This window comes from Molossus molossus, unplaced genomic scaffold (assembly GCF_014108415.1).
Source record: "Molossus molossus isolate mMolMol1 unplaced genomic scaffold, mMolMol1.p scaffold_m16_p_13, whole genome shotgun sequence".
Lineage (NCBI taxonomy): Eukaryota > Metazoa > Chordata > Mammalia > Chiroptera > Molossidae > Molossus > Molossus molossus.
Genome location: NW_023425348.1, coordinates 15,164,741 through 15,191,940, shown reverse-complemented (window position 1 = coordinate 15,191,940; position 27,200 = coordinate 15,164,741). Strand labels below are relative to the sequence as shown.

Below are 27,200 nucleotides of genomic sequence, written 5' to 3'. Positions count from 1 at the left end.
CCTAATTAATAGATTCCTAGCCTTCATCAGAGAGAGAGTCTAATCAGTAAAACTTAGGGTCTTAGCACAATCCTACTAGAGATTGTCTCTCCATGACGATTGTGAATCAATGGTTTGATCCACTCACAAGAAAAGGGGGGAATGCAGCTCACTGTCCTTAGTATCCAATAAAGAAAAACAACTTGTCTTTGAGCTGCCCTAATTAACAACCTCAGGGACAGCAAGATGAACAATGGGAATGTTATAGACGGCTTTAGCCCCATAAAAATTAACCAGAGTTTGACCTTCACTGGGAATTTGAAAAGCAACATCCTTCAGGAAAAGGGAGGACAGAAACGGCCCCAAGGCCAGAGTGTCCTGCATGCTCTGTAAAGAAACTGATAGGGAGAAACTGAAGCTCCCTTTACCCCATAAAACTGTAACTGTTAAACATATATGTAGTATTGCACCTGACTAACAGCTGATATCCGTCTCGAATTTGTTAGTTTTTAAAACCTAGATAATAGAATGAATAGCAGAATAGGTGTATGCTGACCCAGTTCACCCAGTTCCCTTTCGCCTCAGCTCCCTCCCACCTCCATTCCCTCCTGCTTATCGCTAACTGCCTCCGCTTCTGTACACGCAGCTTGCTTGCTCTGCTAAACTCTTGAATGACCCCTGCCCTATATAAGCAACCCTCTCCCTGAGCTCAGGGCTGCAGTTCTCCTGTGTAGGTTGGCTGCAGTCCCTGTGCAGGTAATAAAGCATCCCCCAAAACTGAAAAATTGAGTCTGAGTGTGGTTGATCTCCTGGGTTACAACATTAGCAGTTAGAGCATTGGCCTGCTTCAGTCCACAGGTTCCAGGGTTCGATCCTTGGCCCTGGTTGTGTGGGAGGCAACCGGTTGATTTGTCTCTCTCTCCCCTTCTTTCCCTTCCTTCCACTCCATCAGTGAAAGAATATCCTTGGGTGAGGATGAACAAAAGAAAAAAAGAAAAAAAAGGGCACGTGATTAAATCAGAGTTGGCAATCAATGGACTTAGGACCAAACCCAGGCCCAGACGCTTGGAATAACCTATGAGCTAAGAATGGAGTTTCAGGTTAAAAGAAAATATAAAGAATATGTGACAGAGACCTTGTGTGGCCCATAAAGTATCCAGTGTTTACTATCTGGTCCTCCACAGAAAACATTTGCTGACCCCATGGTCTGAAGAACAGCTTCATCTATGTGCTCTTGGTGAAGCAGCAGAAGTGTTAACTAGTTACCTTGTATGTACATATAGTCAATTTCCTCTTCCTGGTTTCAGTGTTTCTCTGTAGCAATTTATTACACATCTGGAAAACCTGCTGCATGACAGCATCTTGTCTCAGGTCATCACGGCCCTTCAGAATAACAAAATCATGAATAAGAACAGTTCATTTTCCTTACAATAAACTCATAACAAGAGTCATCTTAAGGCAGGAAAAGGTCACTCAGAAATCAATCTAAGCACCAGTGCTCCTTTTAACAGTCTCTTGAATAATTAAAACCTAAGGCTATTCTCTCATTTAGAACAAGCTATAACACTGGGTAGGCAGAACAATTTAGAAAAAAGAAGTTCCCCCTAGTTGGGTTTGTAATTAGACAAACTTCAACTCCTCCACCTGAGGGCAAGCTGCAACAGACCTGAGTGGGGCAACACTGTTCTCTCTCCACCACTCCTCAGCAAGGCCCAAGGAGTTTCTGTGCAGAGTGAGAACTGGGGTCCCTGTCCGGTACATTTGCTAGCACTCAGCACAGTGCCAGACTTGGGATACTGAAGCAAGGATCTTCAACTTGAACTGTCAGGAAAATAAGCAACAACCCCCAAAATATCTTTCCTATAAAAAGCAAGCTGATTGTTAACCTCATTATGTCTGTACATATTAAAAGCATTCTTTTACTTCAATGGTTATAATAATGATGATCTTTCAGAGATACATAAAAGATGGACAAAAGCATTCTGCTTCCAAAAAATAATGTATTTCTATTCCATAAGTTTTCCTTACTTATAATTATTCAGACTAAAAATAAAGACACAAATAAAGCAGGAAGAAAATATCAACTAGTTTTACTTTGATTTTTTCCATTAACTCTTTAAGAACCACACCACAGAAGGAAAGTCTCACCTTGACAAGCTGTCTCCTTTCCTTGCCATCAGAGCCCACACAATCTATTATTTTTGGTAAATTTACACCTCCTGCTAAACGAAATTCTGCTTTAAATGACTGTATAGTCACCAGATTTCCATATTCTCCTGTGGGGTCCACCTAATAAAAAATATAAATATAACTGGTCAGATACACAATTTGCTTTTGAAGAAAAATAAATTATCAATAATTTTAATGTTAAACAGAAGAATGAATAACAATGCTATTGGTTAAGAACTGGAGCTATAACTTTAACTTTCTATTATATGAGAGATTATTTGACATTGAGAAGGTTTTAAAAAGTGACAGATAACACTACTGCCCTAAATATCTCCTAATAAAAGTAGTGTATACAAAATTAGAATAGTGTCACTGAAAAATTATTGAAAACCAGGGTTTGTGTATGTGAACTCATCTGAGAAATAGTAAAGTCCTCACAAAAAACATAATAAGGTAAATTTTAGAAAAGTGTGGAGAGGAGTTCTCTAAGTTATAACTACTTAGTATAGCATTTTCAGGAAATATTCAGCTAAATAATATTGATGGAATAGCTGTTAATCCACATAACACAGCTATACCTCAAATCAAATAAATACAGGTCCTAACCAATAAACTACAAACTCAAAGGAGAGATTTACAATGTAGTTAAAATGATCATTTTCTAAATTATAACCTTTATTATTACATATATCCCTGACCCAGTGTATTTGTAGCAATTAAAGATCATTATGACCTAGCTAAAAGTATCATGTACATTATAATCAATTTAATACTGTTATACATACTGCATTGCTTAATACTCTAATATATCACAACCAAAATACTCTAACGCATACAGAATTTTTAAAACCAGAAACACAATTAGGAACTTTCTTGCCAAGTTAAAAAGTAATCTTGGCATAAGCACATGGAGTATTTCCTCCTCCTGCCAATAAAGATAAGTTTATAGAAGACTTTCATAAGAAAGATAGCAGATATGAAAATGAAGGCAAAAAAAAATGCAGGAGAAGCCTTTAAACATTTTGAGGCTTGAGCAAAGGGAGTCTAACAGAAAAAAACTCTAGGTTGAAACAAATGAAATTGCCAAGATTTAACCAATTAAAAAAAAAAGGCAATTTCAAATCATTTAAACTAATACAGAGGAATTTAGTTTAATAAAAGAAATCAAAAGAGTTAATGATAAATTACCTTAATTTCCATAGTAGGAACAATAACATCTTCTAAATTCTTAAGTTTAGTAATTGGCTGGTCTGCTGGAATTTTTATGCCTTCTGTATTTAAAATAAAGAGGTTATAGTGACAACTGAAAATGGAGGAATGGTAATAAAGGTAAAGCACAATTCAACACAGGCCACAGACCCTGACCTGTGGCTGGGCTGATCGGTGGTTTAGGCCCTGATTTAGAAATGAAGACCCAAGGGCTAGGGACACAATGAAGGTGGGATCAGAGCACAGCAAAGGTTAACATGCTTACAAACACACTTGCAGGTTATTTGGCAACTGGTAATTAGATCATGTTCCACCTTAGGGGCCAGGTTGAGCAGCTTAAGGTAATTACATGTTTTCTTTAATTACATAAGATAATTAAATAAGGTACTCCTGCCACATTACTATTAAAAGTGACTAAAGGACATGACAATATTTTTTGTTTGCTTACGCCAGGGTGGAGAACATCCAGCCTGTGGGCCTTATAAGGCTTGAGAAATCAATACCAGCTAACATCATATGTCTCATCAAATTAGCCTGACCAAATATAGCAGGCTAATTTTTAAGTTGATAATTTTGCATGCCCTGTGAATGATGTTATAAATATCCAAATGGCCCTTGGCAGAAAAAAGATTCCCCACCCTTGGCTTTAGAGGAACACAATAAGAGTAATAAGAATTTAAATGTGAAGATATGATTCTAAACAAAAAAAGGAATATCATTATTAAAGTATGGGGAGAGAGATGCTTATAAGTGAATGCATATAACCAAATATTACAGGAGCTTATAATTATTTGAACAGACACAGCAAGAAGGGTGATGGATTTATGCAAGCCATTCTACGAAGGAAGTAGATGCCTTTTCATTTTTAAGTCCTAGGGCACAGTGAGTAACTAACAGTATTTAAAAAAAACTGTCCAAATAAATACATAAATAAATAAATAAATAAATAAATAAAAACAAAAACAAACAAAAAAAAAACTTTCCACCCTAAAAACTCTGTTATTGTTAGTTTAAAGGACTTGCTTCAATGAAATCCTCTGCAACAGAAGATTGCCCAGACAAATAAAATAATTCAGTACAGTCATCTATTATCAGTCCTATCAAAAGATATTAAGTGAAGAAGTGGAAGGTGATGAAGCTATTAGATAAAAATTAAGTTTTGGATCACATGTGAATTGTAATTATCAGGACCTTCATATCTATAATTACAGTATAGTTTGTGGTTTTAAAGAGATTTACATATTAGGCTGTATAATTAACATAATCCCTACAAATAGTAAGAAAGGAACATTCATTCTCTTAAACACATACTTCTCTGGGTCTTCCATTGAGTGGCATCGAAGTTTGCTAATATAATATAAGCATCACAAAGTGTCTCAACACTTCTGATCATCTGAGGTCTCCTACTTCTGATAGTACATATTATTTTGTTTGCAGCCTCAGTTCGATCCTATTCATAAAAAAAAAAAAAAAAAGTGTGTAAGGAAATACCCAACCCTTCAACTCTCCAGTTACATTAACAAAAGAAAAAAGAATGGATGATGGACACATGTACACAATGAAAGGACTATCGTCACTCAGATCTATACAAAACAGTCCCCTTATAAATGAAATACATAAAAGATATAAAAATCTCATGAGTAAATGGAGTGGCTGCCTTTCAAAATCTATTTTTTATTTGCTCACTGCTGTGAGGAAAAAATGTAAAATATTACTGGTATCTCCTATGGTTTGAGAAATATTCATAAATTTTTAATCAATTTTAGGTGGCATCATAATAACAGGATTTACAAACTGAATTTAGTCACAACACACATTCTTAGAATCCCTGGGACTTCAGAAAAGAATATTCTGGGAAAATATGAATATCACAATTCAAAAGTTATGTATGTTTAATCCAAATACCTCATCAAGCTGAGAGTTTTGTTTAGGTGCATTTTTAGTTATTCTATTCCTCCTTGCTGCCTCCGAATTGGTCAAAGATTCATCTTTGTTTGCATTTGCTAAGGCCAATATAATGAACAAAGTATGATGGGGGTGATCCGTTGAAATTCTAGAGATGAGCTATCACAAATGAAGATCTATTAGTTTTATGCAAACAAACAAAAATATAGAAAATCCACAACCCTTTTCATTTCGCTTAACATTAACAAGTATATTACTATACTTGATACCACAGTATTAGAAGTGTGTATATGTGTGTGAGGGACAGAGGTCCATGAGAAATAAGAGAGACTGAGTAACAAATGTACAGTGAGAGGAGACAAAAGGAAATCTTTTTTTCTTTTGATTTTTAGAGAAAAGAGGAAGGGAGAGGGAGAGAGAGATAGAAACATTGATGAAAGAAAACCTCGACCGGCCACCTCCTGCATGTCCCTCACTGGGGATCAGGCCCATAACCCCGGCATGTGCCCTGACTGGGAATCGAACTGGTGACTTCTTAGTGCATGGGTCACTGAGCCACACTGGCCGGGCCAAAAGGAAATCTTTATTTCTACCCTTATATAGCATACTAAATAGAACTTTTTTTTTTTTTTTTTTTTGTATTTCATTTCCTAGAATGAAACAGCAGTATATACTTGGTATAGTATATAATATTATAAAAGGAAATTGTTTTGATTTTCAGGTGTACTTACATTATTGAGGACTTCATGAAATCCTAGGCCTCCCATCATCTTGGTCCCCATTCTGGCAGCCAATTGGTACATAAGAGGCAAAAACTTATATGATGGAATCTTCATTCCATCTCTCTATCATTAAAAAAATACAAAATTAAGAAACAATGAATTTCTAACAGTCTCACATCTAAGCAAATAAATTATTCTAAGGTAATGCTCTTCAACTAGCACAACCACCTAGTAGTTGTTAATAAAACTTCACAACCCCCCCCCCCCTTATCATTTATCTTATCTGAAAATCTTTCTGACTGGCATTCTAGACTAATTCATTGCTAAGTCACAGTATTTGAACCTAAATCAAATTGTATTGAGAACTGAAGTACTTGGCACTGCTTATATTCCAGTGAACCCAAGGAGAACCATGGTGATCTTGACTCCTGAGAAGTCAGTGTGTAATGAAATAGGGTAACTATTATCCTCTATATGCTAAAAGTAACAGGATTGTGCACTAGTAACAGAAATTGGTTGTATCTATTATGAGTCTTATCACTCTTTTCATCCAGCAGAACCACTGAATTTTTAAACTTCAAACTGACTGCTGTTATATATATAATCAATATAACTTTAATATTAGGTGTCATCAATAACATCTAAAAATTTTAAACTAAAACATAAAATACTGCTGCCTTGATGCCCTCTTGAAAATTTTTTTTTAATTTACAAAAATAATTTACTGTAAAAATTCCAGAAAAGCAGCATAAAGCAAGGGAAAAACCCACCTGTGGCCACATCATTTTAAATTGCTTTCCAAACCCTCCAATCTAGCATTCTGGGGACTTTCCTATGGTAATTGCAAAGACACAGAAAAATACTGACCTAAATTCTTTCAACCTCCATATAAAACTGCATCATTAGAGCTAATTAAGTACATCAATGCCTACTATAAGCACTGAACCAAGTGCTAGGGATACAAAGAAGTATACAATAATCCACGACACTGAGAGACTTATGTCTAAGCTTTTAAAGCACACAAGGTAGAATACTAGGTTGAAAAGACAACTTGCCTTCATCATGCCATTGACTTCAGAAACACCAGAATTTTCAAGCCAAAGGGAACAAAGACGAAATATCCACATATCGTGCCCTTCTCCACTTAACAGGCAACTGATGTAATTTTCAACTGCTTTACACAAGAAACGTTTCCGATCCTCTTTCAGTGCACGGAGTGCACATTCATCCAGCTGAAGTTCTCGCTGAACCTTTATTGTGTATCTTGCATTGATTAATTAAAGTGAAACATAAAAGCCATAATATTTTATAGAACTACAAAATCATACATAATATACAACATAAATAAAAAATAAAAAAAAGCAAAATTCTAAGGATTATAAAGGGAACAATCTTACTTTTTGTCTTTTTTTAAACTGTTTGCCTTAAAATAAGTTTGTGCAATTCAAAAGCTATCCTAGGCAACCAAACACAGAGTGGACTCTACCTAAGGTATTTAGCTAACTTTATTCTCTACTTACACTAAAATATACAGACCAAAGATAAGCCTGAATAAAAGTAACTGAATAAAAATAAGTAACTCTTTTGTATTTAATTTCAACACCTATCTCTTTTCATCTATGACACCAACAAACCAAAAAAGCAAAAACAAAAAGCTAACATCTAGCCCTAGCCGGTTTTGCTCAGCGGTTAGAGCATCGACCCGCGGACTGGAGAGTCCCAGGTTAAGTTCCCACTAAGGGCACATACCTCAGTTGTGGTTTGTCCCCTTCCCAGTTGGGGTCGTGTGGGTGGCGACCAGTCAATGTGTGTCTCTCTCACATGGATGTTTCTCTCTCTCTTCCTCCCTCTCTCCCTCTCCCACTCTATCTGAAGATAAATGCAAAAACGTCCTTGGGTGAGGATTAAAAAAAAGCTAACATCCATATACTCTACAATGTGCTTAGAAACAAAGCATGGATTCTGTGTATCTGTGTATATATACAGTCACTGTACATGTTTATCTAATCACCTGTAGACATCTAGTTAGTTACCTGTTGTTTGCCTGAATTTTATGTTCCCTAAGAAGGCCCACTTCCTCTTTGGCCCTTTTCAGGAGAGCTTGTTTGTTTTCAAATTCTGATGATTTCATGTAGTTTTCAATTCTCTGGTACTGAGTATCTGAGAACCGTGCTAATGAGAGAAATGCCTTCATTTTTCCATTTCTGAGCTCATCATTGCTTTCTCCATCATAATTTCCAGCAACTTCTACTGCCTTCAAGAAAACACAATCCATTTATATTATATTTACAGGTACTAAAGGCATCTCAAGAATCACTCAGGTCAAAGAAAAACCTATACTAAAGTTTAACTTATTTATGTATCAGCTAAATCATATGAATTACACTATTTTCTTGTCTTTACAAAACAGCTAATATTTGTAAAGAACTGTGCAAAAACAAGTTTTAAAGGGCACTGAAAGACAATCATATTATGCTTTTCATGTTTTAATTATTTAGTGAGGTAACTATTTCCAAAATTATTAAGCTAAAGAAAAAAGAGGGAGAAACAGGAAGGCAGAAAGGAGTCCCAGTATACTTGCTGGGTGGGTGGACTATAAGTGAATAGCAAAAGCTGACTTGAGTATTCCTTAATCAGTTATTTTTATAGATAAATAAACAAAGATATTATCAGAAACAACTTGTTGAAAGAGTAGCAGTAATACTCTATGGAAAAGTGAAATCATACTTTATTTGCTTCTGAAATAAATTTGGCCTTCATGAAAAGATCAAGTGTATTCATGCTAGACAACTGTTAAAAAAGTTGTCTTAAGGGCTGTTAAAAAAATCTTACCTTTTCTAGATAGGTCTGCATGATGACTGCAGGATTTTCTAAGCAAGTTTCTGCTAACCAGTTGCCACAAACCCTCAGACATTCTGTGTATATAAGTTTTAGGTTGGGATCATTCTGTATATAAAAAGCAAAGTCTTAAAATGTAATTCATTATCAGGACTATACAAAAATATCTTCCATGTAGGGGAAAAAAAGCAGGTTAACAATGTTTTTCTTCATCTGCCTTCACCATACAACTATTTTAATAATCCAAGGATGTAGTTTATGAAATAGTCATCCTTTACTGTTTACTACTATTACTCTTACTGGAACAATTCACAATTATTGAGTAATTGAATATGCCAAGCACTTCCTAAGGGTTTTAAGTATATTAATTCATTTAATGCTATAAAATGAATATTATTATCCTCAATTTGCACAGTAAAAACTAAAACTGAGGTACAAAGAGGGTAGGTAATTCCAGGCAGCCTTACTCCAGGGCCCATATTTAAAGTAATATTTAAACATCATATCATATTGGCTTCTAGTGCTCTGGTAAAATAATGAATTCTCTAATAATAAAAAATATCACACAAGTGCCCAATACCAAAAGTACAGTAAGTTGATATTCACGAATCAGGTGTATTTCAGGACACTATTGTGGCCAAACCTTTTAACATTTCAAGATTCCTACTAATGCCTCTACTTTAGTCCACTGTGTGCTGGAAATAAAGCTATAGAAGCAGCCAAATTTTCAATAACTAATAGATAATGTTAGATAAAGTACTAGACATTATATTTTCAAAGTATTTGGACTGACAACCTAATTATTTCAACTTGCTTTAAAGAAAAAACTCGTTCTCTCATGCATTTTTCTCCTTATTTTTTTATTTAAAAAACATTTTTAAATATTTTTTCTTTATTGATTTTAGAGAGAGAGGAAGGGAAAGGGAGAGAAAGAAAGAAACATCAATGAGAGAGAACATTGATTGGCCGCCTCCTGCATGCCCCTCACTGGGGATTTGGCCCACAACCTAGGCATGTGCCCTGCCCGGGAATTGAACCGGCAACCTCTTGATGCATGGGTTGACGATCAACACCGGCCAGGCATGGGTTGAGCCACACTGGCCAGGTTAAATTTATAGTAGCTATTTCATGTTTATTTCCCACATCCTCTTCTTGAATTCTATAGGAAGTTTAAAAAAAAGGCATTAGAATAAACCAAATAAATTTCCCACAAGATGGACTGATAGAATGATTGCACATAAGAAAATGAATACTTTCTAAACCTTTTTACAAATATTAATATTTCAGACTCCTTTTTATAATTTCTTATTCATGGATCGGTAATTTCAAGGCTTTAATAAAACTGTGAATTTATTAAAAACGTTTAAAGCACAGAATTTATTTTATAACAGTAAAATAATTCAGCCAATAAAAAAAAGTAAACCTCTGAACAACTGGCATCCAACTTCTTGATCATTTGCTTGAGAATACTGAGAGCAAGACTCTGCTCCTGTTTTGCCCAGAATACTTGTGCTTCCTCTAGCTGCCACCTAGAGACTCCACAACTAGTTGAATTATACTGTTTAATTTGAAATATTGCCCTTTCAGGGAGCTGAAATGAAAACAACACATGTAAGTAAATACTTCTACTATTATTACTACTACCATTAATAATAAGAATAAAAGCAGTAACTAACACTCATTGAGGACTTGACTACTTGTCAAAACTGTCTTAAGTACATCTCTACCTGCCTTCCCCAACCCCCACATCTGCCTGTCTGTTTTCCTCATACATATGTATGTGCGTTTGTATACATACAGTATATAAAATCATTGAATTGTTATCAATATAAGTTAGGTATCCTCTCATGTTATAAACAGGAAATTCAGGCTTAGAGAAGGCAAATACTCTATCCAAGGACTAAACTTGGGTCTAATTCCAAAATGGGAAACCTTAGCTTAAATAATTATGCTATACAATATTTTAATAGTGATCTCCATCTCTCAGTGATATTGCTTTTTTACTCATGCTTTCTATTTTCTAGGTTTAAAAAAATGATCAAGAGGTGAGATGACAGTTTTAAATGCAATTACCTGAGTATTCTTGAAAGTTCGGGCTAGTATTGAGAGTTCTACAAGGTGCTTGGTGAGAATGTCCTTAAGACATTCTTTTTGGGAGTTCTCCATTTCCTTTTCCATCAAGAGCTCTAAAATGACTGTGCGTAGAGCCATGATAGGCTCCTGGAAACTAAAATCACTGTCTTTGAGAAGCTGGGAGTGTTTCCACCAGTTAATATATACTTCAGATGGTTGTCTATCCATGGCTGATCTAAAAGTAAAATTACAGAATTCATGTAAGGAAGAGACACAGAAAAAAATTTGCCATTATGCAGGTTCTAAATTTAAGATGTAATATAAAGTATTTGTTATATTAACAAGACTGGAACTAAATAATCCAAAATAAGGACCAAAGTTTAGAAAACTACAAAATGGCCTGAACTCTGAGGGTTGGCAGAAAAGCCACGGACAATGAATATTTTAAAAGACTTTCAGATGTCACAAAAAGCAGCATTTTAAAATATACTGTCTTCTGAAATGAGAACGCATTCATTGGGCCTGTCATACCAGATGTCTACACCTCTAGTCCTGCTTCAATGCTCCTTGTAGTAAAAGAGGACATGTCAGCAAGGAAATGGAATCAACTCATTAATTTGCTCCTGTACCCGCTAGACATAGGGGATGATTCCAAGCATAACTGCAGCTGTTAAAGAAATTGAAATTCACCCTGACGGGTTTGGCTCAGTGATTAGAGCATTGGCCTGCGGTTCAGAGAGAGCGGGGTTCAGTTCCCGCTAAGGGCATGTACTTCGGTTGCAGTTTGTCCCCAGCCCTGGTTGGGTCGTATGGGTGGTGCCACTCGATGTGTCCCTTTCACATCGATGCTTCTCCCTCCCACTCTATCTGAATTTTTAAAAAAAAGAAAAAAAAAAAGAAAAAATGGCCTCAGGTGAGGATAAAAAAAACAGAAATAGAAATCCTGTGAAGGAAACGCTGGCAAAGCTTTCATATACTAACATTATTTATTTATTTAAAATGTTTCTATTGATTTTTTAGAGAGAGAGGGAAGGAAAGAGAGACAGAATCTTTGATGTCAGAGAGAAACATCAATCGGCTGCCTCCCACACCTCCTCCACAAGGGATCGATCCTGCAACCAGGGCATGTGCCCTGACCAGGAATCAAACCAGGACTTTTCAGTCCATGGGATGATGCTCAATCCACTGAACCACACTGGCCAGGCACCAACATTATTTATTAAAGAAAGAAAAAATGCATGTTGTATAATTAGTTTATAAGATGTTTAAACTAAGCAATACTGTCCAATCCTACTGTATTGAGAGAAATTAAGATAAAGTAGGGAGATAAAGAAGATGACTAGTAAATCAAAAGCACATTTAGTTGCTTGATAAAGAAGTAAACAGTGACACAAATTCATAGAACCAAACCAATTCCTCCCAAAATTATCCTAGAGCAGAGGGTATCAATTTTTTTTAAATTTCAGGAACCCCTTTACAGCTTAAAAATTATTGAAGACACTAAAGAACTTCTGTTTATTGGATTATATATACTGATATTTACCAGATTAGAAACTAAAACAGAGAAAAATCAGTAAAAATTAATTTATTAAAATAACAATAAATCTACTATATATCCTAAATAACATTAAAAAAAACAAAACAAAACCACAGTTCTCAAAACAAACTTTAGTGAGGAGAATGGCACTGTATCATATTTCTACAAATCTCTTTGATGTCTGGGTTAATAGAGATAGTTGGATTCTCATCTTTGCTTCTGCATTTGGTTTGTTGTAATATGTTTTGGTTGATGTACATGAAGAGACTACCCTTGGAAAAGGGAGGTGCATGTTGTCTTCTCAGATAATTGTGGATATTTTCCTGATAACTCAAAAACCTCACGAGAGAATGAGAGCAAAAAAGAAGAAGAAAATAACATCTTACTATAAGTATAAAGACAGTTCTGATTCATGAACCTCTTGAGTAGATTTGGGAACCCTCAGGTCCACTTTAAGAGTTGCTGTTTACCAGCTCATCAAACTTTTCCTCTGCCTCTCCTCCTTATAATTCACTATCAGAGAAAGAGCCAGTATTACTTTTTAAGATTTCTTAAGGAATCCTATTTTCTCTTTAATTCTGGACATCTTTAAAAGTACCTGGATTTGTGGCAGTAAGAACTACTGAACTACTGATATACTTATTAATGAAAGCAGAAAGCAGTTTTGCTCCTTCATTGTCCAGTTAAGAGCCACATCAATGGCTTTGTCTTTGTACAATTTTGAAAAACCATTATTATTTTCTGACTCTAAAATTTCCTTCTCCTTTCTACTCACAAAGCATTTAGTTTAGGATAAAGGTTTGGTGATCTTAGCATATTATATATCCTTCTTCCTTCCTCTTACAGTGATTCAGAATGAAAGGGCTACAAGGGGCCCTAGAGACCATCAAATATAAATCCCTCATTTCAGAAGTGAGGAAAGTGAGGCCCAAAAAGGATAAGTGACTTCTCAGGGTCACAAAATCCAAACTGAAATCTATAGCATCCTGAACAACTGGTTTAGCTCATTTTCCAATATTCTGGATCATTTCTGTCTCACCATTATAAGAGCCAATAAATATCCTTTATACACCTACTCCAAATTCACGGGCAGTCACTGAATGAAGCCCACTGAATATTTAGTACGAATTAGTTCCCAGGAAAATGCACTGGGGAGACAACAACAAACAAGAGAACAGGCCCGACTGTTCTAGTATAGCATGGTAGAGCATATATAAAATGACATTAATGCCAATGCAGTGCTAAAACAGAACGGAGTATAATATGCTACAGCAAGAAACACAAGGACACACTTTTATCTGGGGTAGAAAAGGGAAAATGCTGTAAAGAAGAAAACACATAAAGCTAAATTGTAAAAACTTAAATTTTTGCATTCAGTATTTTTGAAAATATTTATTTTAATAAGAGCACAGTTCACTAGACTTTCCAACTTACATCTTGATAAAAGAAAAGAAACAAACGTACTGCTGGTCTCTATTTTGATTTTTTTCAAGTCACTTCTGAAAACAGAAAAACCACAGTTGAGGATTACAAAGTCATATGAATCACATACCTTGAGAAAAGTTCTCCAATATTTTCGAGCTCTCCAATGGCCTGCAATCTGCTAAGAGTGGGGTACAGTGAATACACAGACTCAAGGCTGCCCTTACACAACTCTTCTACTTCTTTTACTCTAGTGGTAGAAAAGACAATACAATTAGAAAGCTAAGAGGTTTTCAGAAAGATAAAAGTTCCAACCTGTTGTTAAAGAGTTCTCACCATAGGCTTCGATTTTGATCTAGGCTTTGATTTTGATCTAATAATACTAATATTCACAAGCATCAACATGAGCATCATGCAGTGAAAACAAGGTAAGTCTTGGAACCAGAGAGACCTAGATCTAAATCCCAGTTTTGCTACTTATGGCTGTATAACTTTGGGCATATTACTGGTTTCCTCTGAATCTAAGTTATTCTCTTCCAGAATTATTTTGAAGATTAGAGAATACATATAGAAAGAGCCTAAGTGGCTAGAAAATAATAAGCACCTAAATGGTAGTAGTATTATTTCTGTAACAAAATACAGGATTTAATAGGTAATAAGCTACAGTTAAAAAAAAACAATGTTACATCTATTTAGTCTGTAATAGGTCAGTACTTTCAGGTACAATGTCTCATTTATGCCCCATAAAAAGCCTCAAGTACTGACAGTTAGTCACTACTTCATTTAAAAAAAAAAAAAAAAAAAAAAAACTAGTAAGAGAGGTAAATTCAATACAACTACTAAATGAGAAAAGATTAAAACTCTCAGTGTACTGGTCCAGGAAAAAAACAGAGGAGTGGCAATCAACAAAACTTTCTTGCAAGTTAAGCATAAAAAATTGACCTGGGGTCCCAAAGGGAACTGTTTTTGAAAGGAAAGAACCATATATATTTGAACCACATAAACAAAGAAAAATGTATCACATAAGAAAAAAATATGTAACAATTTATGTAAGTACCTAGCATATGAGCATGCTCCTATATCTAAAACAAAAAATAAAAACATTATAATATATATATGTATATGTTTCAACACCGATTCATGAAGTTTTACTACACAGAAAATTTTTTTTTAACCCTCGGAGGACATTTTTGCATTTATCTTCAGATAGAGCGGGAGGGAGAGAGGGATAAAGAGAAAGAGGAATATCGATGTGAGAGAGACATATCGAGTGGTTGCCCCCCACACGACCCCAACTGGGGCCGGGACAAACTGCAACCGAGGTACACGCCCTTAGCGGGAACTGAACCTAGGACTGTCCGCGAGCTGACACTCTAACCACTGAGCAAAACTGGCCAGGGTCACAGGGAATTTTTTTGAGAGGAGGGTAAGAATGACAAAGAAACAACCTGACTATAGCCACTAAATTTTTACCCTTCACCAGTCCAAATCCTTATATTGAAATTATCTGTCAGGTTTTCAGGAAAAAAGCCATGACATTAAATGTTAAAATACAATAACTTTCCTTTTATAATACCTGGCATATTTGAGACTTTCATAAAATGTAGAAAATTCTCTGTCTCTTAGAGATTGCAAAGCATTGTACAGTGACTCGTGGTAACTGGTTCCTTCTATTCCTTTGCTGTGAGATAATTTTAAAAAGAAAAGAAAAAATACATTTAAAAGCAAAGAATTTTAAGATATGCATGTACAAATAACTTCACCAAGAGACAAAATTTTATAACTAATATTAAAATTTCTCCATTTTAAAAAATGCATTTCTAGACATTTCAGTAGGAAATACAAAGAATTTGGTCGTTCAAATTATTCAAGCAGAAAAAATAAATTTCTAATATACTGTGTCATGTTCTAAATATGCTATATTCTCACTTTATTTATTCAATAAACACCAACTATGTGCCAGGCCCTAGGCACTGGGGTTTAGATGCAAACAAGTCAGATCAGGTCCCCATTCTCATGGAGTTTATGTTCCGGTTTGGAGAAGATGGAAAATAAGAAAAATATCAGGTAGTGACAATGGACATGCAGAGAATTAAAATAGAGTAACAAAATAGAACGATTATTTTATAATAGGTAGTTAGGAAAGGTCTCTCTAAGATGAGACATTATTAAACTGAATCTGAATGACAAGAAGCCACACACATGGTAACAGGAAAAAAAGAAGATACATGTAAGGCCTTTCGGTGGAAACAACTTGCTGAAATAGAGTAGGCAAAGAGAAGAATAGTGTATGGTAATTTACAGAAGCAAGCAGGAAGCTCACAGACTAAAAATTTTTTAAAATATGAAAGCATATCTCTAATTTTATAGTAATCTAATAGTTTAAAATTTAAAAGAAATGCCAATTAAAATGTTGTTTTCTATGAAGTCAGTTAAACATAGTTAATATAATTTAATTTTTTGGTGTTCACATCATCAAAAGACTAACATAAATACAAAATCTTTTATTAATTAGGTATTTGGCTTTTCATTTAGAAAACATGATGATCTTATATATAAGTTATAAATATTGTTCTGTGTTAATAATTTAGCAGTTATTTGTTTTATAAAAGAAAATATTTCATAAATAAAGGTAAACAGCAGTCTTTTGTATACCATCCAGTCAATAAAAGTGCTAACTGAAATGTTTGCAGCAGGGAGTGGGGGGGAAATGGATATATTTTTCTTGAATTTATAAATATAAGTGAGAAGATTCTCATGCGAAAATATTTTTTATATTTCTATTTTCAAATATACTTAAGGGTGGGGATAGAGTTGCCTGAATGGAAGAGAGTGAAATTCAAGCCAAAGTCATTAACTGCTTATTGCTATACTGTTTAAGCATTTAGGCATATCTATAGTTTGCAAGATTCAAAATCATAAAAACAAATCCTGTTACATTCATAGAGCAATATTTAAAAAGTATATTGTTTATAAATAGACAAATGACGATTAAAAATGTCAGAGTTTGTCCGGCTGGTGTGGCTCAGTGGTTGAGCACGGACGCAGCACCAAGAGGTCGCCGGTTCGATTTCTGGTGAGTACACATGCCTAGGTTGTGGGCCAAATCCCCAGTGGGGGGCATGCAGGAGGTGGTCAATCAATGTTCTCTCATCGATGTTTCTATCTCTCTCTCTCCCTTCCTCTGTCTCTAAAATCAATAATGGAAAAAACAAAATGTCAGAGTTCTTCTTACTTAACAGAAATGCAGTGGTCCCATTGCATATTCTTCCATGCTGCTTGGTAATAAAGTTCCTGTAGTTCAGCACACCACTCTTTATTTTCATGATCTAAGCCTTTTAAGTAGACAGAAAGAACATGACAGAGTCCCAAATTCTGCAAGGCCTGGGCAGGAGTTAAAAAAAAAAAAATTAAGTAATCAAAGATAACAGAAACCTAGAGAAATAAAATATAACAAATCAACATGAAAAGTAACTTTTAAAAAATGTTATAGTCCGCAATATATCATTTAAAATTCTGAAATAACGGTTGCTATGTTACCACCCAAACACAAAGATGGAGCTCAAAGGACTGTAATTTGGTGAAAGACTGGTTAAGGAATATTAGCCAGTAACAGAAATAGTATCTTCTAGGACCAAGTCTTTTTTTTTTTTTTTTTTAATTAAAAAAAAAAACTTATCTTTATTGTTGAATGTTCAACAGAAGTCCCGCATTTTTGCCCCCAATGACCCCTCCTCCCTGCTCCCACCCCTCTTGCCTCCTCACACTATTGTCTGTCTATTGGTTATGCATATCAATTCTTTGGTTTATCTCCTTTTGCACATCTCCCCCCTTCCCTTTGAGGTTCGTCAGTCTAACACCTAATTTATACTTTTTAAAATCTTTACTGTTGAATGTATTACAGATGTTCCTCATTTTCCCCCCATTGACGCCCTCCCTCCTCACTCCCATCTCCCTCCTGCATTTTCCCACACTGTTGGCTGTGTCCATTGGTTATGCCTATATGCATGTAAGTTCTTTGGTTTATTTCTTCCCACCCTCCAACCCTCCTTCCCTTTGAGGTTTGTCAGTCTAGCAACCAATTTGTACTTCTTAGTCTTCTGGGACCAATTCTAATGCAAACTATAAGAAACAGTTTACATGAGATTATCCACGTGAAGGACTTAGTTCACTACCTGGCACACTGTACACAGGCAAGACATGTCTTCTACTGTTAACTAACAAAATTATGATAAACAAATCTTTTAGCATAGTGACCTGTCCAATTTACCTGTGTGTCCCTCTGACTTTTTAGCCCAATGCCTGAAAAACAGGTAATTTTCGGTCTTATACCTAGAATTAATCGGGGTGTGTAAATATTCCACTGACATACTGAAATAATCTTAGCAATCCACTTGTAGTGTTTTACCAAAGCAGAAAAAAAAAGACACCTGAATTATTCCGGCCTGGCGGGTTGATGAAGAGATTGTTGTCTCAAGATCATATGTTACTAGGGCTTTCTCCCACATTGCTTCATGTTCATATGTTCGTAGTCTATAATTAAAGATTTCAAAATACCGCTGAGTTCTACATGCATGTAAATCCTCTACAAACAGAATTACAATACTATTACCAAGATAAATGCAATTCACCTAGTAAGGGGTTGCAGCATTTTACCCCCACCACAGCCATACAGACTATCTGGCTCTCCTATACTTCTATAGATTTCCAGGAGCAGATCCTAAAAACAGGGAAACAACAATAACTGGAGAGGAAAACTATCACTATGATTTAGTAAATTTACCAACATGCAAATCTCAACTGTAAATGCTATATTACAAAGTAAAATATGATATTAAAATATATAACTAAAGATTTGGATTAGAAACACAAAAAAGATCCCAGACAACAGAATGACGTCGTTAATACCCAAGAGTTGCTGATAATTTCATGAATTAGATAAGAAATAAAAATTCCAACCAACTAGGCTTTTGTGTTTTTTTTGTTTTTTTTTTTTTTAATCCTCACCCGAGGATATTTTTTCCATTTTTTTGTACAGATAGAGTGGGAGGGAGGGAGAGGAAGGGAGAGAGAGAGAGAAACATCCACGTGAAGGGACACATCGAGTGGCTGCCACCCGCACGACCAACCAAGGCCGGGGACAAACTGCAACCAAAGTACGTGCCCTTAGCGGGAACCGAACCCGGGTCTCTCCGGACCGCAGGCTGACGCTCTAACCGCTGAGCCAAACTGGCCAGGGCCAACTAGGCTTTTAATACATGTAAAAATAATCATTAAAAAACAAACACACAAATAATCCCGCCAACAGCTAAAACTATAGATTGGAAAATGACCTCTGAAACAAAGTCGGACTCTGAAAAACAGAATTTGGTATGCCCAGTGTGGCTGTCTGTAGACCCATGCACCAAGACATCACTGGTTCACTTCCAGGTCAGAGTACATGCCCAGGTTGTGGGCACGATCCCCAGTGGGGCATGCAGGAGGCGGACAATCGACGTTCTCTCTAATAGATGTTTCCATCTCTCTCTCTCTGACCCTTACTCTCTCTAAAATCAATAAAGAAAACATACAAAAAAATAAAAACAAAAAACGGAATTTGGTAAAAAAACAAACAAACCCAAAAGTCATGAGTTTTTCTCAGAAAGAAAACTTAAATTTGCATTATGCTATAATTGCTAAAATGTGATATGGATAAAGAAGTGGTTTGATGACTAAAATCTTTGGTATAAAATTCACATAAGAAAAAAATAATTCTGTTTAAATCTTCTCAGTAAAATAAAAACTGAAAAAGTTAGAAACTGTATTGCATAGAAAACTGGTCAAGCAATTTAACTGCATATGGTTGCTCTGGAGAATATTTCCTGAATAAAAATTCATTGATATTGGCTCATTCTGTAACGGTAATTAAACCAGTTCTATTCATAAACATGAAATCAAGCCCTCAGTGTTGAAATAGTCATTACTTAAGCCTAGCACACAGTGCCTGGTACATAGAAAATATTCCAAAAACTCAGTAAAAGGGAATAAAGAAGCAAACAGAGAAGGAGAAAAATTGAGAGAATGAAATAAAGAAAAAGGTAGATAGAATATATTTCAAGTAAGGCAAGGTTGATGGTGTTAAGCGTTAATAAAAATTAAGAAACATGTTGAATGAAAGGTGATCACCAGTGCAGTGGAAGGAATGGAAATGGAGACACCAAATATACAGAACTCTTTCACCAAGATTTGCTATGAAGGGAAGGGAGGAAAAAAGGGTGACACTTCCAAAAAACAAAACAAAAAAACCGACAACACACAGATGAGAAAAATGATTTTGTTAGTTTTAAGGCGAATATTTTTAACAGGAAAAGTCTGGTATGTTGAGAGAGGGCACAGCACAACAAAAAATAAATTTTCTGAGAAAGAGTAGATAAAAAAACAAAGCACAGGAAGAAGGATTAGTCTTGGATAGAAGGAGAAACTATTTCTCCTCTTTAACAAGAGGAAAGGTTGTGATGGGAGCAGATGCAGGGAGATTCCTATGATAGTAGGTTGTGATGGGATTTCCTGTGTATATCCCATTTTCTCCAGAAGAAGGCGGCAAGCAAAAGCAAAAGCAAAGCAGAGAAGACAGATGTTTAAGCAAAGTAGAGAAGAAGAAATTGTCATTTTAGAGAAATGAGTTGACCCAGGAAATTCAGTAAGAATAGGCCACTTTAAGAATAGATATTAAGCCCTGGCCAGTTTGGCTCAGCGGTTAGAGCGTCGGCCTGCGGTCCTGAGAGACCCGGGTTCGGTTCCCGCTAAGGGCACGTACCTCGGTTGCAGTTTGTCCCCGGCCCTGGTCGGTCGTGCGGGTGGCAGCCACTCGATGTGTCTCTTTCACGTCGATGTTTCTCTCTCTCTCTCTGTTCCTCTCTCTCCCTCCCACACTATCTGAACAAAAAATGGAAAAATGTCCTCGGGTGAGGATTAAAAAAAAAAAAAAAAGAATAGATATTAAGAAATTTATAGAAGAAGCCATCTGCCCTGAGATGTGACATACAATGATAAATACATAATTATAAATGTTAAGTGCTGTAAGGAAAATGAACACGCTACTGTGGCAGAAAATAAATGATATCAATTACCCTATGATATAAGTGGTTTTACATCAATCATTTCAATAAAGGAACTCAAGGTTGGAAAGGTTAAGTAATTGGTGAAAGATCATACAATTTAGTGATAATTTCAGGATTAGAACTCCAGTTAGCGCCAGGATGAGAACTCAAACTAGTCTACTCCAAGGCCTAAGTTTCTTGGGTACTGACAACATGTTATTTTGCTTTATAACCCTTATACACAGATATTACATGAATTTATGTATGTAACAGTCCAAACTTAAGTATGAAAATCAAGTGACATCTGTACAACCTCTACAACAAATAATGCAAGTATAAAATAAATATTATCATAGATAGTAGGGCTTACAATATTTACCTGTAAACTTATTCCAGTTTCTTCTTTACTTTTTTCACTCAAACTAGAAATGGTTGTACTTTGGCTTCCCTCTTCAAATGCAAGATTTCTGTTTGTCACAGAATACTTCTTTTAATGAGAATATACTATTCTGATACTTGTGAATACATACAGTATAGACTTTGAAATACTAACAAAGGTCACAAATAAAACAGAGTGAATCATTTATACTTTAAAACATAACACCACTTAAGCCTAGAATGAAAAAAAACTTGTAAATATTAATTTTTCAATGAGAATTACATTTTAATTAATTTATTATTATTTTTTAAATTACACCAGAGAATTACATTTTAATGACAACATTATATATGGGAAGGCTACATACCAAAATATACTTAAATATAAAGACAGGCCTGTTTACAAAAATAAGAGTAGCTGATCCCCAATTCAGTTCCTAAGTGTTCTGTCACAGACACACAAATTATGATCATACTGAAACACCACTTAAATCTGGTAAGTTGGCAAAAATTAAAACATCTGATGATACTGTGTTGAGAAACCTACACCCAAGATCATAAAACTAGTAAGTGACATAAATAATAAGGAAAAAACATTACTAAGTAGCAATAAGGATTAGAACTCAGATTTGTCAGCTCCAAGGCCTTTTTTATATATTTATATATGATATTCATTCTATAAGTAGTTTCATTTCTAAAATCATGCCACCTACACGCAGTGCCTATAAAATGCTATCATTGCCCTGGTCAGTTTGGCTCAGTGGTAGCACGCTGGCCTGGGGACCAATGAGTCATGGGTTTGATTCCGGTCGAGGGCAGACACCTGGTCAGGGTCCTGTGGGGGACAGACACCTGGTCAGGGTCGTGTGGGAGGCAACCAGTCGATGGTGTCCCTCTCACATCAATGTTTCTGTCTCTCTCCCTTTCTTTCCTTCTCACTCTATCTGAAGATAAACAGAAAAATATCCTCAGGTGAAGATTAGAAAAAATAAAATAATATCATATGTGACAGCACCTCTATTATTTACCTATAAATTTATTTCAGTTTCTTCTTTATTCTTTTCACCTAGACTAGAAATAGTTGTACCTTGGCTCCCTTCTTCAAGTTCTAGACTCCCTACTGATCCACCTCTGAGAAGTATGCAAATTGGTATAACTACTTGAAAAAACAATTTGGCACTATCTTATAAGGTTGAAAATGTACACGCCCTGCAACCTAATAATTCTACACTTAGATATATATCACGGACAGTAGAATGAGTAAATTAATTGTGGTATATTCTTCACTGGTATACTCTTTGGCAGTGACACATTAATAAACTACAGCAACAAACACAATAAATAAATCCTACAAAAATATTAAATGAAAAAAACAAGTTTAGAAAAGTACACAATTTCCTATAAAGCTCAAAAATAAGAAAAACTACAATATATTTATGGGCTCATATTCACATAACAATATCATTTAAGCAAATGATAAATACAAAACAATAGATAACATTTCCACTTGGAAGGAGCACAGAGGGATGGGACAGAGACCACTGATTGACATTATGGTACTGACAACATGCTATTTTGCTTTATAACCCTTATATATATATTCCTTATTGGCAAGCTGTAAAAAAGTTTTTAGAGGAGAAATTTGGAAAGTAGAAAAGATAGTATTAGAGAGTATGATTCTTTAAGACTAAGACTGTAATTCATCAAGGCAAACGAAGTTGCCAGGACTTCTGTCAGGAACACTAAAATGACTAAGACTGTGAACTAATAATACTTTTTGCTTAAATCCTGTTTGAAGGAGTTTTGCCTTCTAAAAAAATATAGACACTAAACTTTGAAATCTCATACTTTTTCAGGAGCAAGTTACAAATAAATAAAACTTCGTATATACTTTTGAATACCTAGTATGGAGGCATTTTGCTATTAAATAACTTGAGTAGAAAATTTAAGAGAGTAATCCATTTCTTGGACCTAACAGTGTCTGTAAACTGTTGATTTGTGTTTTGCTCAGTTATACTTTAAAGTCTCAGTTCACCTGAGCTACTGATCAAAATTGCCATTCCCTATACTCTCCACACCTCACTTCTCTGTCTCACCCCCCTTTTCCATCAGGCACCTAAAAAAATGAAAATTGAAAATAAATAAAAACCAGACTGTTAAAGCAAACAGCAAGCACTATTTATCTGTCAAGCACTTTTCCCTAAAGTAAACCAAAATAAAATCTAGGTACTCCTGCTTGACAATTAATTTGCAACTATTTGTCATGTTCTATAGAATCACCTACACTTAAATGAAAGGTGCTTTTATTCATACTCATAGAAGAAGAGCTCAGTTATACAATCCAGATTAGTAAAATATACCATTCTATGGAACCAAAACACTGAAGCACATTTGGATTATATTTACTACTACCAAGCATGAAGGCCCTGACTCAAAATTTTAAGACTCTAAGAATAGGCAATAATCAATTTCTCACTCAGTATACACTTAAAGAGCAACATATTTGTCTTCATAGGAAGTCTACAGTGATTGTGAACATATTACATACTATATACATAATCTACATATCGTAGATTTTTCCCAGTTTTCAGCTGAAAAGTAGAAATTAAATACCAAACCAGAGGGTTAAGAACTCAGTCCAAGCCCTGGCCAGTTTGGCTCAGCGGTTGAGCGTTGGCCTGCGGACCAGAGAGTCCCGGGTTCAGTTTCCGCTCGGGGCATGTACCACAAAAAAAAAAAAAAAAGAAAAAGAAAAAAAGAACTCAGTCCAAGAATAATAAATTATATTTGGACTAGGATCTGAATTCTGATTGCTGATTTTCCACAGTCTATAAACCACACTGCTTCCAGCTTAATAACAATCCAAATAGAAATTATAAATAGCAAGCACAAGAAATGTATCAATATAATACATATTTGCTATTTCAATTTTGTAATATAAGTGATTTGTGGTGGGAAAGCAAAGCTAACTATAAAATAAACACTGGCTATTTCAAATGAATAAAAATTTGAAGAGGATAGTTGGGATTATAAACTGTATTTTTCACTCTTGAACTTTCTTGGCTTTTGGTTTTTTTCCCACTATTATCTAGGACTATACTTATTAGATTTATATGTGAGTTCTAACTTAGAGAAAAAGCAAATTAAAGTATTAGAAATACAGGTAAGTAATAAACATAGTAATGAAAGAGATTTAGTCACAGAAAGACATCAGTTACAATACTTCACAGTCAACAAATAAAATGGATCTTGACTCAGCTGAGGAAATAGTGGTAAACTTAATTTAACTCGAAATCAGGAAATCAGTCCACCATTTGAAAAATATTTATTGTTCACTTATACTGTTTCCAATCCTAGTTGCTATGGGAAATACAGGGAAAAACAAGTATGGTCTCTGTCTCACAGTAGCTCCCTATCTGTATAAATTTAACAATTCTTAAATAATAAACACCTCTATTTATTCTAGAACAGAACTATTTTTTTTTAATTATCATTTCTCTTTAAAAGATAGAAAACTTCTATCTAAAATATCTTTTAAATGCAGGAGTTAGAACAAAGTAAGTCTTTAATATATAGCTTTATTGAAACAATGTCAACACCAATTTTAAAAACCAAAACTTATAAATTCCATTACCTTTTCTCTTGTTCCTCTATGTTTTTTGTATCTGCGTAGATTTCTGCATAGAGTAATGCTGTAAAGTGAGCAGCACAAGACTGAGCTACCTTTGCAACTTCTAGATAATTCAACTCCAGCCAGAAAGCATCATCAAACACTGTTCCTAAAGAAGATCTAAGGAAAAATTGTAAATGAAGTCATGTCCATTTCTTTAATTTCAATATTAAAAGAAAAGCATGCTGATATAAAATACAGTGGTAGCAAGTATTAGTCAAAAAAGAAAATTACATTCAAATAACTAAAAACTACATATCTCCAATATGTATACAGTTGTCCCCTGCCATCTGTGGGGATTGGTTCCAGGACCCCATGCTCACGTATCTAATATAACATGGTATAGTATGCAAATCCTCCCATACACTTTAAATCATCTCTAGATTACTTAAATAGTTGTTATACTGTATATTTTAGGGAATGACAACAAGAAAAAAAGCCTGTACATATTCAATACAAATGCAACCATCATACGCTTAACTACATACTACATGTCAGCAAAGAGGTAAATTTTCTTTTTCTTTAAATAGTTTTGATCTGCAGTTGATTGAATATGAAGATGTGGAACCTGCAGATAGGAACCTACGGATACGAAAGGCAGGCTGTAGCTATAAACAACTAAGATAACATGGCTGAAGAGCCCCATCTGTTGCTCTTTGGGGATCACACACTCCTTAGAAAATCTATGGTCTATCATCCCATACAAACTTGGGGTTCATACTTACCCTCCACCAAGGGATTTTTGGACCATAAGCTAAGAATAGGCTACATGAAATAAGTAATAACACATATACAAATATTTTTAAATGGCCAATTTTATAAAAATACTGTTTCTTCTAATAGACAGTTATATGCCCTTCCTGTTTGCTGTTCATTTTCTCATTAGTGTTTTTGTCTAGGCTGAATTACTTAATAAAAACCTTCCACTGTGGTATCAGCAGGCCAGAGCTGGACAGGATCATAGATATTACCTTTTTAAAACTGACATTACAGAGATGTGACATGGTAAAGGTTAAGATCACACAAACTGTATGATCTTCGGCAACTTAACTGCTTAAGTCTCAGTTTCCTAATTTATAAAACCTAGGAACCACATATATATCAGAGAAAAGTTGCAATGAGTTACCAGTGCTTATAAGGCTGATGAATAAAGTACCTATTACGTAGTCAACATTTAATTGTAGGTATTCTGAGGAACCTACAATTCAAAGATCACAGAGTGTCAGACTTGAACTTGAACTCAGGTCGTTACCCTTCCTTTATTCTATGATTCATTCATATTCTCTTAATCTTCTTTAGTCTTATTCAGAATTAAAAGTGAATATTAAGAATGTTTATCTTGCCCTGGCCGGTTTGGCTCAGCAGTTAGAGCATTGGCCCGCGGACAAGAGAGCTGGATTCGGTTCCCACAATGGGCATGTACTTCAGTTGCAGTTGTCCCTGGCCCCAGATGGGGTCGTTTGGGTGGCAACCAGTTGATGTGTCTCTCTCATATCGATGTTTCTCTCTCTCTCTTCCTCCCTCTCTCCCTCCCACTCTAGCTGAAGATAAATGCAAAAATATCCTCGGGTGGATTTAAAAAAAAAGAATGTTTATCTTCTCCAAGGCCTACTAATGTCAACACAATTCTACCTCAATGGTAAATCTAAAATTAATGATTCAAAGGTAAAACTGCCCTGGCCGGTTTGGCTCAGCGGTTAGAGCGTCGGCCTGCGGTCCGGAGAGACCCGGGTTCGGTTCCCGCTAAGGGCACGTACTTCGGTTGCAGTTTGTCCCTGGCCCTGGTTGGTCGTGCGGGTGGCAGCCACTCGATGTGTCCCTTCACGTCGATGTTTCTCCCACTCTCTCTCTCTTTCTCTCTCTCCCTCCCACTCTATCTGTACAAAAAATGGAAAAATATCCTTGGGTGAGGATAAAAACAAAACAAAACAAAGGTAAAACTGCCTCCCATCACCAAGAGATGCTTCCAACTACAGTTGGAGTTTCTTAAGGGCTTTCTCAGAACAGAATCTGCTGCAAACCAGCAAGGTGAATCAGTAACTCTCTCACTAGAAACAAAGGCACAGAAAGGCCTAACACTTCTTTCTCTAAGAATGAAGTAGAACGGTATGAGGAGGATAAAGAGGAATTAATTTTAGAGATGTACATGCATTTTTCACTTTTCTCCCACCACTTCCTCCCATTCTTTACCAACTACTGCCATAACTACAATACACACT

General features: G+C 35.4%; 1 protein-coding gene across 13 annotated transcripts in view; it reads right to left on the bottom strand.

The window, feature by feature from the left end:
- Positions 1 to 27,200, bottom strand: part of ATM (ATM serine/threonine kinase) — a 160,403-nt gene that overhangs the window by 26,369 nt on the left and 106,834 nt on the right. For 11 of the 13 annotated variants that reach the window (XR_004959324.1, XM_036259999.1, XM_036260004.1 and 8 more), the window contains 18 exons: positions 24,946 to 25,101; positions 21,313 to 21,400; positions 18,486 to 18,574; positions 18,285 to 18,387; positions 17,090 to 17,238; positions 15,431 to 15,535; positions 13,985 to 14,104; positions 10,896 to 11,130; positions 10,246 to 10,413; positions 8,817 to 8,930; positions 8,018 to 8,238; positions 7,040 to 7,247; positions 5,994 to 6,107; positions 5,263 to 5,421; positions 4,669 to 4,807; positions 3,337 to 3,419; positions 2,128 to 2,268; positions 1,246 to 1,362 (listed from right to left, as the gene is read on the bottom strand). Coding sequence is in view for 10 of the 13 variants with exons in the window: in XM_036259999.1 (XP_036115892.1) it covers positions 1,246 to 1,362; positions 2,128 to 2,268; positions 3,337 to 3,419; positions 4,669 to 4,807; positions 5,263 to 5,421; positions 5,994 to 6,107; positions 7,040 to 7,247; positions 8,018 to 8,238; positions 8,817 to 8,930; positions 10,246 to 10,413; positions 10,896 to 11,130; positions 13,985 to 14,104; positions 15,431 to 15,535; positions 17,090 to 17,238; positions 18,285 to 18,387; positions 18,486 to 18,574; positions 21,313 to 21,400; positions 24,946 to 25,101 (2,509 nt within the window). In the remaining 3 variants the exon portion in view is untranslated. Of the gene's footprint in view, positions 1 to 1,245; positions 1,363 to 2,127; positions 2,269 to 3,336; positions 3,420 to 4,668; positions 4,808 to 5,262; positions 5,422 to 5,993; positions 6,108 to 7,039; positions 7,248 to 8,017; positions 8,239 to 8,816; positions 8,931 to 10,245; positions 10,414 to 10,895; positions 11,131 to 13,984; positions 14,105 to 15,430; positions 15,536 to 17,089; positions 17,239 to 18,284; positions 18,388 to 18,485; positions 18,575 to 21,312; positions 21,401 to 24,945; positions 25,102 to 27,200 lie in introns of those variants that run through there. The other 2 variants (XR_004959325.1, XR_004959326.1) reach the window with 2 other exon arrangements.